The sequence below is a fragment of the Crocodylus siamensis genome, chromosome 10 (genome assembly GCF_052110815.1).
Source record: "Crocodylus siamensis isolate JL-2025a chromosome 10, ASM5211081v1, whole genome shotgun sequence".
NCBI lineage: Eukaryota > Metazoa > Chordata > Crocodylia > Crocodylidae > Crocodylus > Crocodylus siamensis.
The window spans coordinates 49548202-49562643 of record NC_143404.1 but is presented as its reverse complement, the minus strand read 5'-3'; the positions used below and the strand labels follow the sequence as shown (position 1 = coordinate 49562643).

The 14442-nt window shown below is 44.5% G+C and overlaps 1 protein-coding gene across 1 annotated transcript in view; it reads right to left on the bottom strand.

The window, feature by feature from the left end:
* The window catches only part of ITCH (itchy E3 ubiquitin protein ligase), a 136930-nt gene that overhangs the window by 96423 nt on the left and 26065 nt on the right, over positions 1-14442 (bottom strand). Inside the window, exon 3 of the mRNA XM_090020495.1 lies at positions 130-225. Within this exon, the coding sequence (XP_089876621.1) occupies positions 130-199 (70 nt within the window). The 5' untranslated portion in view covers positions 200-225. The remainder of the gene's footprint in view (positions 1-129; positions 226-14442) is intronic.

Below are 14442 nucleotides of genomic sequence, written 5' to 3'. Positions count from 1 at the left end.
CCCGCAGCCTCCACTCATAGGGGCTGCCTTCCTACCCCCTGATCATGCGAGTGGCCCTCCTCTGGACCCTCTCGATGCTGTCCACTTCCCTCCTGAAGCGCAGAATCCAGAACTAGACAAAATACTTACTAGTGATCTGAAGCTGTGATTTCATGGCAAAACCACTGGAAGATCCTGACCTGGAACCACTACTGGCCATAATCCAGATGGGCTAGATCTTGGAACCTGAAAAAGGATGCAATGAAAATATTTTAAGCCTCATAACAGCAGTAGCTAGAGCATCAGAACAAATACAGAGAGAGCTGCAAATTATGCATCCAAATCCAGTTATTGTGTCTTGGTCTGCAAAGTTATGTTTACATGCCATGCTCGACTTATAAGTATACCGTCATCTTACGATGACACTCATTTTGTGAGGCACTCACAAAGATTACTAGTAAAATCTAAAATAAAATAAAATAAAATAAAAATAAAAATCTGCTTTTTGGCATGCGTATGCTATGCAGTGAAAAAAAGAAACACCATGTTTATTTAATTTCCAGTGATTTTCCTGTTTTCCCTAGATGTAAAAGATATATTTCATGTGTCAGATAGTCAGTACACAGTTTACACCCGGAATGGACAATTATTTTGGCTAGGGAGCCTCTTTCTGGAGTTTTGGTGGCTGTCTAGGGCTACACCCCTGGTTGCCATCTTGGGGCCAGAGGTCCAGTGCCCTAATCACTGCCCTTTGCTAACAAAAGTCCCTCCCTCTTTGGGAGGGAGGAGGAAGTACTCCTTTGGGGGAGGGGTGTTGTCATCTTGGAACTGGAAAAAAACAAAACCGTACATTAAAAGTCAAATAGCTACTATAATATTTTAATTTTATTTCAAAAAAATATTTTTGTCCTAACCTGTGTGTGTTTGTGTTGTGTACATATAGAGAGAGTATTGCATAATAGCTCAAAATAAAGTATTACTCTTGTATAGTGTCTGTGGGATGTGGTTGGTGGAGTGTGCTGGGGGAGAGGGAGGGAGTGTGAGGGTATGGTGTGGTGTGCATGGCACCCCCAGTGAACTGCCACTGGCAGCAGCAGCAGGCTCTCAGTGTGATCATGAGCCACACACATGGAGCCCCTCAGCACAGTTCCAGCCAGTTCTGGCCCAGCTTCATCGCACGGGGCTCCCAGTGACTCATGTGTAGCTCCTGGGTATCACGTGCTGCTGCGGGGGGAGGCAGGAAGCAGGAAGGGATGAAAGCAGGAACTCCTCACTTACTACTGCCATGCTCCCACCACTGACAGTGCTGCAGCTGGCCCAGCTGCTGGGGGGCACACAGCATTCAGGCATGTTTCCACCTTCCCTCCATGCTGCCAACCAGCTGCAGTTTCCCTTGCCTGCCCCACTTTCCCTACCTACTGCCTGGAGTGCTGCAGCAGGGACACAAGGAAGAGTTGCCGGAGGTTGGGGGAGCTGAGCATCCCTGGGCGGCTGTGGCAGTGGCAACAATAGGTCTATTTGGAAGCTGGAGTGAGAGCCCTCCCATACACAGGGGTGGGAGTGCAGCACACTATTATTGGGAGTAGGCAAAGCTCGGGCCCATGAGGAGGGCAGCAGGATCAGCCATGGGCTGAACCAGGTAGAATTGGTGGGAAGCCACCCACAAGCCGGATGAAATCACCTGGTGGGCTGGATTCAGCCCACCCCCTATTTACACCATTACATTTTGACTACTTACAGACATTCAGTTTCTCCTGGGGGAGTCCCTGCTTTCCCAGGAGAAATCACAAGTGTACAGATATTCAGGCATTTTCTCCCAAAGTAATAATGGTCACTTCAAGAGAAAAATAACCTGAGAACAACCAGGGTTAAATCACTTTCAGGGCAGTTTCTCCCGGGAAAGTGAATGTCTGTATATACTGACAACACAGGCTGGGTGGTTTGGGTTAGCCAAACTACCAAAATGGGCAGTTTGGATTAGCCAAATCAGGGCTGCCCTCTGTTGCCAGGCAGATGAAACGAGTCTGCAGAGCAAACCAAGATGTGTGCTAATAGTGCAGACGACACAAAGTACAGACTTTTTGGAGGGTAGAACTAGTACCCAGAATGATATGGACTGGCTGGAGGAACAGTCAACAAAGCCAATCAATCAGATTAAATTTGACAAAGTGGAAAAGACTGATAAGTCTACAGAACTTTAGAAAAGGACTTGGAAGTATTAATGTACCACAAACTGAATATTAACCAACAGTGTGCTCTGGTTTGCAAAAAAAGGCCTAACATATTGGGCTGTATTAACAAGCGTCACTTAACAAAGGAAGTGATTATTCCACTATTTGGCAGTGGTGATGTCTCACTTCGAGTACTGCATCTAGTTTTGGGTCCCTCACCTCAAAGATAAGAATAAATTAGAATCCAGTGAAGAATATCAAAAATGATTTGCTTGTCCCATTTTGTCCACTCCATGATGAGGTTTAAAGAGCCCAGTCTACCCTGTCGGCAGCCAGTCTAGGAGCAGAGTCTCAAGGAGACAGACAAATAGATGATCTCCTTGCTCTGACACCTCCTGCAGCCAAGCTGTTTCCAAATGTACTGACACCTGCTTTTCCTCTGGATTAAAACAACAAAGCTGAAAGAGAGACACTGATATGTGAATAGTTCAGTGTCTACATATACACTACCCAGGCTTTTTACACCCTGGAAAGCAGGGCTGCATTAACACACAGGCAAACTAGGCACATGCCTAGGGCCCTAAGCCACCCTCCCATCCACCAGCCTCGCCGTCACAGAGGCTGCTTCCCAGCAGCAGCCCCAAGCCCCACTCCCTGCAGGAAGCTCATCTAGGAGGGTGGCTCCCTGCTGCTGTGTTCACTCCTGCGGGGGGTGGGGAGAGTGAGAGGCCTGTCAGGGGGATATACTCCCCAGATGTGTGCAGGGTAGGGGCAGGATGCATGCGGTGGGCTTAGGGCTCCCTGCCTTGCTATCATTCCCCAGGGGCCTCTGTGGCCCAGCACAGCAGTACAGAGCGGGGTGGGGAAGCTTGGTGCTGTCACCGTTAGCCCCGTACCGCCATGGCAAAGCACCCCTTGCCTGCTTGGCAGCAGAGGGGGTGGTGGTGCAGAGTTGTGCCCCTCACTGCTGCTGGTTGGGCAGAGGGCTGCAGACCCAGGTTCCTGGTCCCATAATCTTGGCACCTGGGGGCCTCCCTCTGGTGGGGGGTGGGGGAAAGAGGGCTGTGGATCGCGAGTCAAGGGGCAATGGCATGGACAGGGCACTGGTATATCATGGCTGCTCAGCACCACAAAGTAGTGAGGGGGACAGCTGAAGCTGGACCCATGTCCTGGTGAGCCATAGGGGCAAGCAGTACTCTTATTTTCCATGATAAAAAACCCAAAATCAAATGCCACAATTTATAGGCACTTAGAATTTATTTTATTATAGTGACTGAGGCACTGGTAGGCTTCCAAATTGCTTTAACATTGTAAATATATCAATAAAACAGTGTGTTTAACTGATACCTATGTATATAGTGGTATTTAATTTTAATTACAGAAAAACATGGATTTGGAGCATTTTAATCAGAGAATCTACTATTTTTAATCAGAGAAAAAAACCCAGGACCCTTGCTAATATTAAATGTAATAATATCTTATGTTTGAAAGCACAGCTATAATATAGAAGCTCATAATATATACAACTTTAAAACTAAAATGCATCTCAGGATTAAATCATAGTTTGCTAAAGAAGACATGAAAAATGTACTTATTCACAGTATTTGTAAGAGCTTTTCACAGAAAAAAATTCTAGCAGCTACAGCACAAACATGGTCCCAGCCCTGTAAACACTTACACGCGTGAATACCATGCAGCTGCACACATGTAAATATTTGCAGAATCAGTATTTAAAACTCTTTCTAGAAATGTATTTTGTTGGTGTATTTCATGTGATTATAGATCCACTAATTTATTATTAAAAATGAAATCAAGGACTGTTATATATCAGTCCGTTCTCCTACCTGCTGTGAAGGCAGATTCAAATGCCCCCCCACCTCCCCCCTTTTGTGGGGGTGGAGTTCACAAAAGATTATTTTTGGCCAGGAAAAAATCTAGTCTAATTTTTTTTTTTTACTATTATTTATGTTTCCCCCCAAAATAATCCTACTTAATTTTTGGTTTAAAAATGTCATTTTATTACAATCTCTTAAAATATTTAAATAAGAAAAAAAAACCCCTCAGTTACTGAATACATAAGACTAGGAGGGAAAAAAGGTTTGAGTTACAGCTTGCATGCTTTTTCACATAAAGAAACAATCAGGGGAAAACATCTAACTTCTGAGATGAAGTTGCATAAAAAATGGCCCAACAGGTAACATACTATATTAAGGGGTTGATCCTATGGGAAGTCAAAGCAGCTATGCTACTAGGTGCAAAAGATTTGTAACCATCTGATCAAGATCAAAGTTAATTATCTAGTGAAGAGGCAATGTATCATTCATTATTTTCTAACACACTAACCAGGTACTTTGGTGAGAAGCAGATATGCTCATAATTACTAAAATGAAAAAGACAGGTAGAAAAAGATGTATCAAATTTAATGTACAAGTTCTACTGAGTTATGAAGCTACTGTATTTTTCTGGGTACAACATACATTTTTTCCAAGCAACAGCTATTGGAAATTGCTGTGCACCTTATATGTAACAAGTTTCTGCCAGTTACAGACAAAAGTGAAAGTAAAATCTACACAAGACTGACAGTGAGCAGAACAATGGGCAGGATCTGCTTCCTGGCTGCTGATGCTGCTAATATCTACAACTACCAGGAAAGATTTTTTTTAGAATTAATTGTGCCTTTTAAGAACAAGGTGCATGTTATATTCCAGAGTATGTTACATGCAACAAAATATGGTATGTTTTACAAGTAAATAAAATCACTACCATCAACCAATACATCATTCTTTATACAAATAAAAGAAAAATGGAAAAGTCAAGACTCCATACATTAGTGTTTCTCAGCCCCGTAGGCTGTCACGCAAAAGTGGGTCACAAGAATATATGAAAGGGTCGCAAACCAACTTTAAAAGTAGATTCTCCTTTAAAAGGAGAAAAACATGGGAAACTGGCTTTTCCCTTGCAGGCTGGCAGAGTTCCAACCTCAAGGGAGTGCTTTGGGCGCCCCCATGCCCCCCACACAGGGGGGCTGGGATCTGGGGGCAGGGGGCAACAGTTCAGGAGTGAGGGGCACTTGGTTTGGCCTGGCCAACATTTACAAATGGGTTCTGGTACAAAAAGAGGTTGAGAACCACTGCCCTACAAAATGATCTAAATCATGGGTGGGCCGATCCAGCCCATGGAGGGGCTTCATCCAGCCTGCTGCAAGTCCCTTAGTCCCACTCAGCTATGGTGCTGCCTGGCTGTGGTGCATCCTACCATCCCTTGGGCATGCAGAAGGGCTGGGGTGGCTCTGCAGCTGGACTGCCGTTGCTATTGTCCCCAGCCTTGTGGTAGTGGTGGGGACCAGCACACACAGCCCTGACCCCACGTGCCCTGTGCCAGCTCCCAGCTCGCCCATCTGGGCTAAGCAGCAGCAGCAGCACAGAAACTGCTGCTCTGTGCATCACAAAAGTGGCTCTTCCGCCTCACTGGAATTTCCAGGTGTAGCCTGCGCAGGGCCGCCCTGTGTCTCCACGCTACTGTCACCTCTGGGCTGCCCCATGGGGTAGCAGTGGCAGCACAGAACAGAGCCAGGGCAGACCCACGTGGGCTCTGGGTGGCTGCATCAGGATGCGCCAGCAACGGAGAGAGGCTGCTTTTACCCTGTGCTAAGCAGTAGTTTCTCTCCTGTCTGAACTGAGCAGCAGCAGCAGTGGCACCACAAAGAAACTGTTGCTTGGCATGGGGCAAAGCAGCCTCTCCCCCTTGCTGCTGCTGAGCAGTTCTTGCTGCAGCCGGTGCCTTCAGCTCTGTCACAACTACCTCTGGGCTGCCTTGTGCTGCAGCAGCAAGCAGCCTCAGGGAAGTCTGGTGCAGTGTGGGTTCTGGGTGGCTGCACCAAAAACTGCCCACCAGGGGTGAGGGGAAGGGGACGCTTTCTCCTATGCCAAGCAACACTTTCTGCCCCACTGCTGATGCAGCTGCTCCGCCTGGTCAGGGAAGCTTGGAGATGGTGCAGGGTGCTCTGGATCAAGCTGCATGCACTGGTACCTGCTGGGGCCCACAGTGGTGGCAGCCCTACTACAGGGCTCAGACCCACAGTGATGGCAGCTGGAAGTAGCTGTGCTGTGCGCCATGGGGCAGCAGGATGCACTTGTAGGTTCCTTGTTTTTTGTCACCTTTTTGGTCTGCTTCAAAATACTGCTCAATATTTATTGTGGATTTTTACTTGATTATTGTAATAATTTTCCAATTGACTGACTGAACTGCCCGGCAGCAGCAAGGGGGAGAGGCTGCTTTGCCCCATGCTGAACAGTTTCTTCATTGTGGTGCTGCCACTGCTGCTCAGCTCAGCTCAGACAGGAGAGAAACTGCTGCTCAAGAGCCCAAGGGCTCTGTCCTTGGACCAGTACTGTTAATATCTTCATCAGCAATCTGGATGAAGGGGTTGAAAGCACCTTGTCCAAATTCACAGATGACACTTAACTATGGGGTACAGTAAACATACTGGAGGGCAGGGAGCGAATCTAGGCAGATCTTGACAGACTGGGGAAGTGGGCAGATCAGAATAGGATGCAATTTAACAAAGACAAATGCAAGGTGCTGTACCTGGGGAGAAAGAATCTCCAACACCTATAGACAGGTGGTGCTCAGAATGGTACTCCCAACAATGGAAAGAGATCTCAGAGTCCTGGTTGACGCAAAAACGAACATGAGCCGCCAGTGGGACAAGGTAATATGCAAGGCAAACCGCATTCTTTCTTCCATCAGCAGGTGCATCACAAGCAGGTCTAGGGAAGTGATAACTCCCCTCTATGTGGCATTGGTGAGGCTGTGGATGGAGTACTACGCCCAGTTTTGGGTGTTGCACTTCAAGAGGGATGTGGATAACCTTGAGAGGGTTCAGAGTAGGGCTACTCGTATGGCTGAGGGCCTCCAGGTAAGACCCTATGAAAACAGACTGAGGGACCTGAATCTCTTCAGCCTCCGCAAGAGAAGGCTGAGAGGCGATTTTGTGGCTGCCTACAAACTCATGAGGGGGTCAGCAGGGAATAGGGGACACTGTTTCCTGGGGCATCCCTCAGGGTTACAAGAAATAATGGCCACAAACTGAAGGAGAATAGATTTAGATTGGACATAAGGAAGAAGTTCTTTATGGTAGGGGTTGCCAAAATACAGAATGGGCTTCTAAGGGAGGTGGTGCTTTCCCCTACCTTGGAGGTGTTCAAGAGGAGATTAGACAGGCATCTGGCAGGGTTACTTAACCCCCAGCGCTTTTTTCCTACTAGGAGCAGGGGGTCAGACCCAATGACCTACCAGGTCCCTTTCGACTCTAGAAATCTATGAAGTCATACGCATATAGCTGGGTTCTATATTAGGAAACTTTTAAGCAAACATGTCTGATGTACATCAGGAACAAACTAAATATATCCAGTAGAAAATGAAGAAAATTATATTTTTAATTTTGTTTTAAATGATAATAGCTAAGTTACCGTTTGTCTTTAGACCTCTGTCATTAGCTGACGGAAGAGTACAAAACGTTTAAGTTACATTTACAGCAAGCTTGTTAATATTTTTAAATTGCTGTGTTAACCTTGTTTTAAACCCTGAATAACTAGGAGCAACTTTTACAAAAGCCTCAACTGTCAAAAATGGAGAAGTAGTTTTGGACCTGATTTTATTAAGTAACAGATGGAATTCATGGATCCTGACACTTGCACAAGAATAGGGGTTTTACTCACGACACACATGGCTGGATGTGGGGGGCCGCACGTGACTGGATGCAAAGCAGCAGCAGCACCACCTGGTGGCAGGTTGCAGCAGCAGACACCATATGCAAGCTCCCCCCCACTTGGCATCCAGCTGGCTGGGCAGCACCTGTGTGTCCTGCAGAGGAGTGCTGTGGCTGCCCCTCCAGCCCTGCTCCTAGGAGGTGGCAGCGTGGGGTGGTGGCCTTCCCAAGTAGTCCCGGGGATACGCATCTCCCTCGTTGACAACCCCTGCCTTGGCGCTCTCACATGCCTTCCTCCCTTCCCAAGACCATTCTGCAGACATCTGTGCAGGCAAATCTTCTATAATACGTTCAACTGAAATATGGTTTCAAACCCTTTTAGTTAAATTGATTCAAACAGCTCATCTTGGTTTAGTTTAACCTGTTTCAAAGCTGTCTGTACTGAACTGAAATATACCTACTTTCATCTAAAATAAGTTTCCTTACTGACTTTTGCAAAGATTTATATGAACTTATTTAAATTGCATCTTAAAACAAGCCCAATTTTCTCATGTGGACAAGCCTTTATTAAGCTACTTAGTTGATGGATGTTCAATGAATTATAGAATCCACTTCACTTTCTTACCTGGCTTAAAATATCACTTTATTCATAAGACGCAAGTACAGTACAGTTACTATTCAGAGTTTATATAAACACACTTATTTACATTGCTTTTTCAACTAACTGATCCAGTCAAATGTATCCAATAATGAAAATATTATATCTATCAAAAAATCAAAGTATTAAATTAATAAAAATGTTATACCTATTAATCTTGAGTATCAACTTTAATTTTGAAAATAAGATTTGTAATGTCACAAAAATATTTCTACTTTTTAAAATCAATAAATAACATAAAACAAAAGTTGTATCGTCCTTTTGTGGGAGTTAAGTTCTTATAAATAAATGTGAAAGGAAGCAATACATTCCTCAAGAAGAGATTACATTAAGTCTTCCAGATAAGAAGGTGAATACTGTTGACAATCTTTCACTTAATATGAATATTGTATTTTTCTTAAGAGTGGAGTGCAAAATTAAATACAGGTAAGTCATTTCTTTCCTCTTCTCCCGCTCCCCCAACTATGAATGTCTCTCTTAAGTTTGCATTTTGTGACTAAGTCTTTGATATGATCTATTTAAGAATTTAGTAAACTCAACTTAAAAATCTTGCCAATTTTTAAAGAGCTAGTAGTAGATCCAGGTACTGCACCTACCCAAGCTCCTCTTTTCCTATGGCTTCACAATGTTGTGTTCTTTTTATTAATTTGATAGTGCATCTTTACATTTGTTTGGGATCTCCATTTTTCAGAAAAGAAAATGTGTTCAAGTTTGTACTCCAAATAATGAAAAACTTTAGCGACAGCAACATGACTGCTAAGTTACATAGTAGGAAAAACACAGGAGGAGGTTATTCTAGTATTACCAAGTATTATGTAGATGCTTGGAAAGAAAAATAATTTAGGAAAATATTGTATCAAGCCATCTTAATTTGGTCAGGAAGAGAATCAAGGATGGTTTTAAAAACAGGAGAAGAGCATCCAGTTTTCCCACTCACTGCTTCATATGCACATCAACAGAAAAAAAAAATACATCACTTTACTACAAGCAGCAGCTAGTAAATTAATCCTTTTTATTTTTAGATAATTTTTTTGTTCAAAGCAGGCTCTCCCCTAGCACTACATTTTCTCACATAGGGCATGCCCCCAAATAAGGTATGCACCTTGTTCTGAGAAGGCTGAATGAAAAGATAAAAAAGATTTTTCCAGTCATGGCTACATGCTGACTGCAGAGTATCCTGCTGCTGTGGCTGTGAGAGGGTTAACAGCATAGCATAGTTCACTCCTCTAGCCATAGCAGCCATCTTGCAGCAGTATCTTCCTGCTTTATTTTTCCATGCTTCCCCATTAACCCACACATTCCAATTTTTGAAGGCTAATTTTTGGGGAAGGGTGAGTATAATATACAAATAAATACAGTATTTAATAAAAAACAAACTCTAGATTATTGTTATGAGTTTTCAAAAAGATGCAAGACTTTGGGCAATTTAGTCCCCCCCCAAAAAAGGGCAATGTTAAATTGACAATCCTATAATTCAGCAGTTGAGTCTTTTATATTTGCCAAAAATAATTATCTTGAATACGTTCCAGCTAATTAGAGGCATTATGAATACAGGTGCACTGATATATCAGTGCCATATTGGATCCGCACTGATAAAAGGAAAATTAACATTAATTGCCCTTTTTGGGCCAGTATAGCTGATAATGTACTGAAAATATAATGTGCCTTCTGGCCAGGGCTCCCAGACACCATGTGCATTTGCACAGCCACACGCATACACTAAGTCTGCAGCTAAGTCTGTACCATGCAGCTAAGTCTGTGGAGGAGAAGGGACATGGGGGAGCAGACTGAGGCCCACCCCCCAGTGAGGGAGGGAGTGGGGTAGGGACAGGATCAGGGGCTGGGACCCCAGGCCAGTGGGACAGAGCCGCATGTGACTTGTCCAGGGGATCAGCATCCTGGTGCTTAAAAATGGTGGCAGGGGTGCTTGAACTAAAGCTCATTAAAGATCACTGTGGGGGCCTAGATCTGTCCCTCCCCCCTCCATGCCCCTTCCCCTCTACAAACTTACCCACAGGGCGCTGCTCTCCACATTGCCTGGCTGCATTCCTGTAAGTTGGTTATCAGATCAGTATTGCCTGATATCCGTATCAGCCAAGAAAATCTTTATCAGTGCACCCATAATATAATTGGTATTCATTACCCAACTATTAAGTCAGTGCTCAATAAAACTAATATAAACTTCAGTTTATAAAGCACACTACCTTTCAGAAATAAGGCATGCTATATCAGCAATACTTACAGTATTACAGCTACCATTCAGTATTAGTTATAAAAAACCTAAAAACATGTCTCAGATTCCTGAAATAGTCTTAACCATGTAAACAGAGGCAGCGTCATAACAGGTACATCTATATTGCAAGTGAAGGTATGATTGCAGCAAAAGCAGAGACAGTCCTGCTTTAGTTAGCACAGGTAACAACAGCAGCAAATAACTTCATCAGGAGTTCTACAAGCCTGCCAAGGATACTGGGTTTTTACTTAAGTTGTTAATGTGCACTTAAGTCCATACAGCTGTATCTTCACTGACAAGGTTAACCCATGTTAACTAGACTGGCCTAGCAAGAGTATTCCTGTACATACCGTCAACCTGCTCCACAACTGTGGGTGCTGACCTTTCGGCAGGTGTGCCACAACGTAAACCCTGAACCCTCCCTGATTGACACTATGATCCCCTTCCCTTGCCCTTTCTGCTCCATGGTCTCCCCCCACGTGACAGAAAAGAGACTGCCTGTGCAGGGGTGTGGGGGAACATATGGACTGGCTAAAAACTGGAAAAACAAGTTTTCTGTCCTTCTATATGAAAGAAGCATATATGAGTGACAACACTGTAGCTGTATACTTGGTTAAGGTCCAAATTCTAACTTTTTACCTAAATACCTATTACTGATCAAGAATGTTCCTTCTACAAATGGCATAGATTAGTAAAAACTGGCCAATCAAGTTAGTGTTCCTAGAGAGAAAGAAACCCTCATAAAGCCTTGCTTGCAATCCAAACAAAATTTGACTCTGGGTCTCCCGAATCAAACAAGATATGCCAAATCTATATGATGCAATTAATCTTAATTTCTATACATAGAAAGCTACTGTTACAGCTTGGATCCGATTTAGGACAAAGTCCTGTGACATTAAGGCATTTCAATCACTATCACCACAGCATGGAAAATTTAAACAGCAAGAAGGAAGAGAAGGTGAAATGACAACTAGATATGCGCCTGATAGCACATCTTTCCTCTGCAGAAATAAAGTACTCTGAGGCAAAAAGTGGAGGCAGCAGGGATGGGAGATAAGAGGAAGAGCAGCCCTTATCTCACACTGTATGAAAGTAGTTGGCAGCTTGGATTTTGTTTCTGAACTTCTGAATTAAGACTTAATGGGTTCAATGTCTTAAAGGGGGCTAGTTGTTACTCTTTGTGTGTTCATACACAGAAAGATGAAGATTTTCATGTACAGAATTAATGTACTTAATTCCATGAAGCCTAATATAGAAAACATTTAAAAGCACTGCAGTAGACACCTAAAGGCATCTGTGAATATAAAATCATACACTTTACTTCACCTGCTTCCTTGTTATGATGCAACCCAATTTCAAGAAGAAGGTAATATTGTATATATAAGCAAACAGCTAAAACTGGTTTGTGATTAGAATCTCAGAATAAGATCGGTACTCAAAGTGGCTAGCTCTGAAATGGCAGCTGCAAATGATACATCAGTCCAGTTCCCATTTCAAAAGCATCCCCCTTTCCACAGGGGACCGGAAGGGTAGGAGTAGAAGAGAACTAAACTAATCCCTGTTATAGAGGCCAGACCAGATGAATGGGTGATCATAATCCCTTCCTACTTACAGAAATAAAGAAAGCACTATTTTAATACTGCTTAGACACAATAATTGTGTTTAAATCAAAGCTGATCCCAGTTGTAATGTTTAAAATACAGAAGTTTCTGTGGACATATTTTCATCAGCACCACACAGATTCACTGACAGTGCTAACATCAGTTTGGGGGCAGAATGTAAGTGCTTCACTACTTCCAGAAATAAACACAAACTACACTCTCATCAAGGTCAGAAATTAGTTCCATGAACACTTAACTACTGCAGCAACGCCTCTTCTGTTGTGAGAGAATGATGGCTGAAAAGCAATATTGTTGTCATAGGCCAGATGTAGGCAGGCAGGTTACAGCATAGTCTGTGAAGATTTAGATCGTCCACTTACTGTCTTATTATAGACCAGGGGTCTAGCCAGCCTGCGGGGCCCCTAAAAAAATTTAGAAAAATTAACATTTATTGGTCTTTGGTTCCTGTCAAAAGTGACAGGAACCAGGGGCAATAGGATACAGGGGATGCCCTGGAGGCCTCCAGGAACAGCAGGGCCCACCCAGCCCTGCCCCACCCAGTCAGAAGCCCCAGAAGGGACCATGTGGCTGCACCTTGCTGGAAATTCAGGTAAGGAGGGGTGGAGAGGACCCCGGGCAGGGAAGGAGCAAGGGGAAAAGCAACCCGTCCCCCACGTTTTTTTTTAAACGTATACACAAATTAAACATATGTTTTACCACAAGAAATTCTTACCTAACTTTTCAGAAAATACTAAACAAATTTACACCAAGGCTGCCTCCAGATAGCAGATGCACTTTGTAGGCTGAAGGTTGTTTCCATAAATGCATTCACTGACATTCTAAAGTACGTACAGCCTACAAATACATAGTAAAACTTAACGAGAGAAGACACTGGACTTATTAACAAGATTCTGTCATTCATAGTTTCACTGTTAGTAGGGTCGGAAGGGACCCGAGCAGATCAGAGTCTGACCCCCTGCCATGGCAGGAAGAGTACTGGGGTCAAACGACCCCAGCAAGGTGTAAATCTAGCCTCCTCTTAAAGACCCCCAGAGGAGGAGCCACCACCACTTCTCTTGGAAGTTGGTTCCAGATCCTAGCCACCCTGACCATGAAGTAGCGCCTCCTGATGTCTAGTCTGAATCTACCCTCTGCCAGCTTGTGATTGCTATTTCTAATCACTCCTGGTAGTGCCCGGGGAAACAGGGATTCCCCCAGTGCCTGCTGGTCCCCTCTGACAGGACACTAGATCCCCCCTCCGCCTTCTCTTGTGGAGGTTGAACAGGTTCAGGTCCCTGAGCCTCCCCTCATATGGCCTGCCCTGCTGCCCCCTGATCATGTGAGTGGCCTCCTCTGGACCCTCTCCATGTTGTCCACATCCCTACTGAAGTGCAGCACTCAAAACTGGATGCAGTACTCCAGCTGCGGCCTGACCAGTGTCACATAGAGGGGGAGGATCACCTCATTGGACCTGCTTGAGATGCATCTGTGGATGCAGGACGAGGTGCAGTTGGCCTTCCTGACTGGATCCCCACACTGCAGGCCCATGTTCATCTTGGCATCAATGATGACTCCAAGATCCTTTTCTGCCTCTGCATTGACAAGAAGGGAGTTCTGCAGCCTGAAGGTATGCTGTTGGTCCTTCCTCCCCAGGTGCATCACCTTGCACTTGTCAGTGTTGAAATCCATCCTGTTCTCATCTGCCCACCCCTGTAACCTGTCCATATCTAATTGCAGCCTATTCCTCCCTTCTAGCGCACCCATTTCCCCCCACATCTTAGTGTCATCAGCAGATCTGAACAGGGTGCTTTTTACCCCCTTGTCCAAGTCACTGATGAAGATGTTGAACAAGGAGCGAGCCCTGCGGAACCCCACTGCCCACATCCCTCCAGGCCAAAAATGACCCATCCACTACCACTCTGGGTGCGGCCCTCCAGCCAGTTAGTGACCCATTTGACTGTGCAGGTGTCGACACCACAGTCCCCCAGTTTTTTTTTTTTTTAATGAGAATGGGGTGAGAGAGTGTTGAAGACCTTCCTAAAGTCCAGAAAAACTACGTCCACTGCTACTCCTACATCTAAGGATTTGGT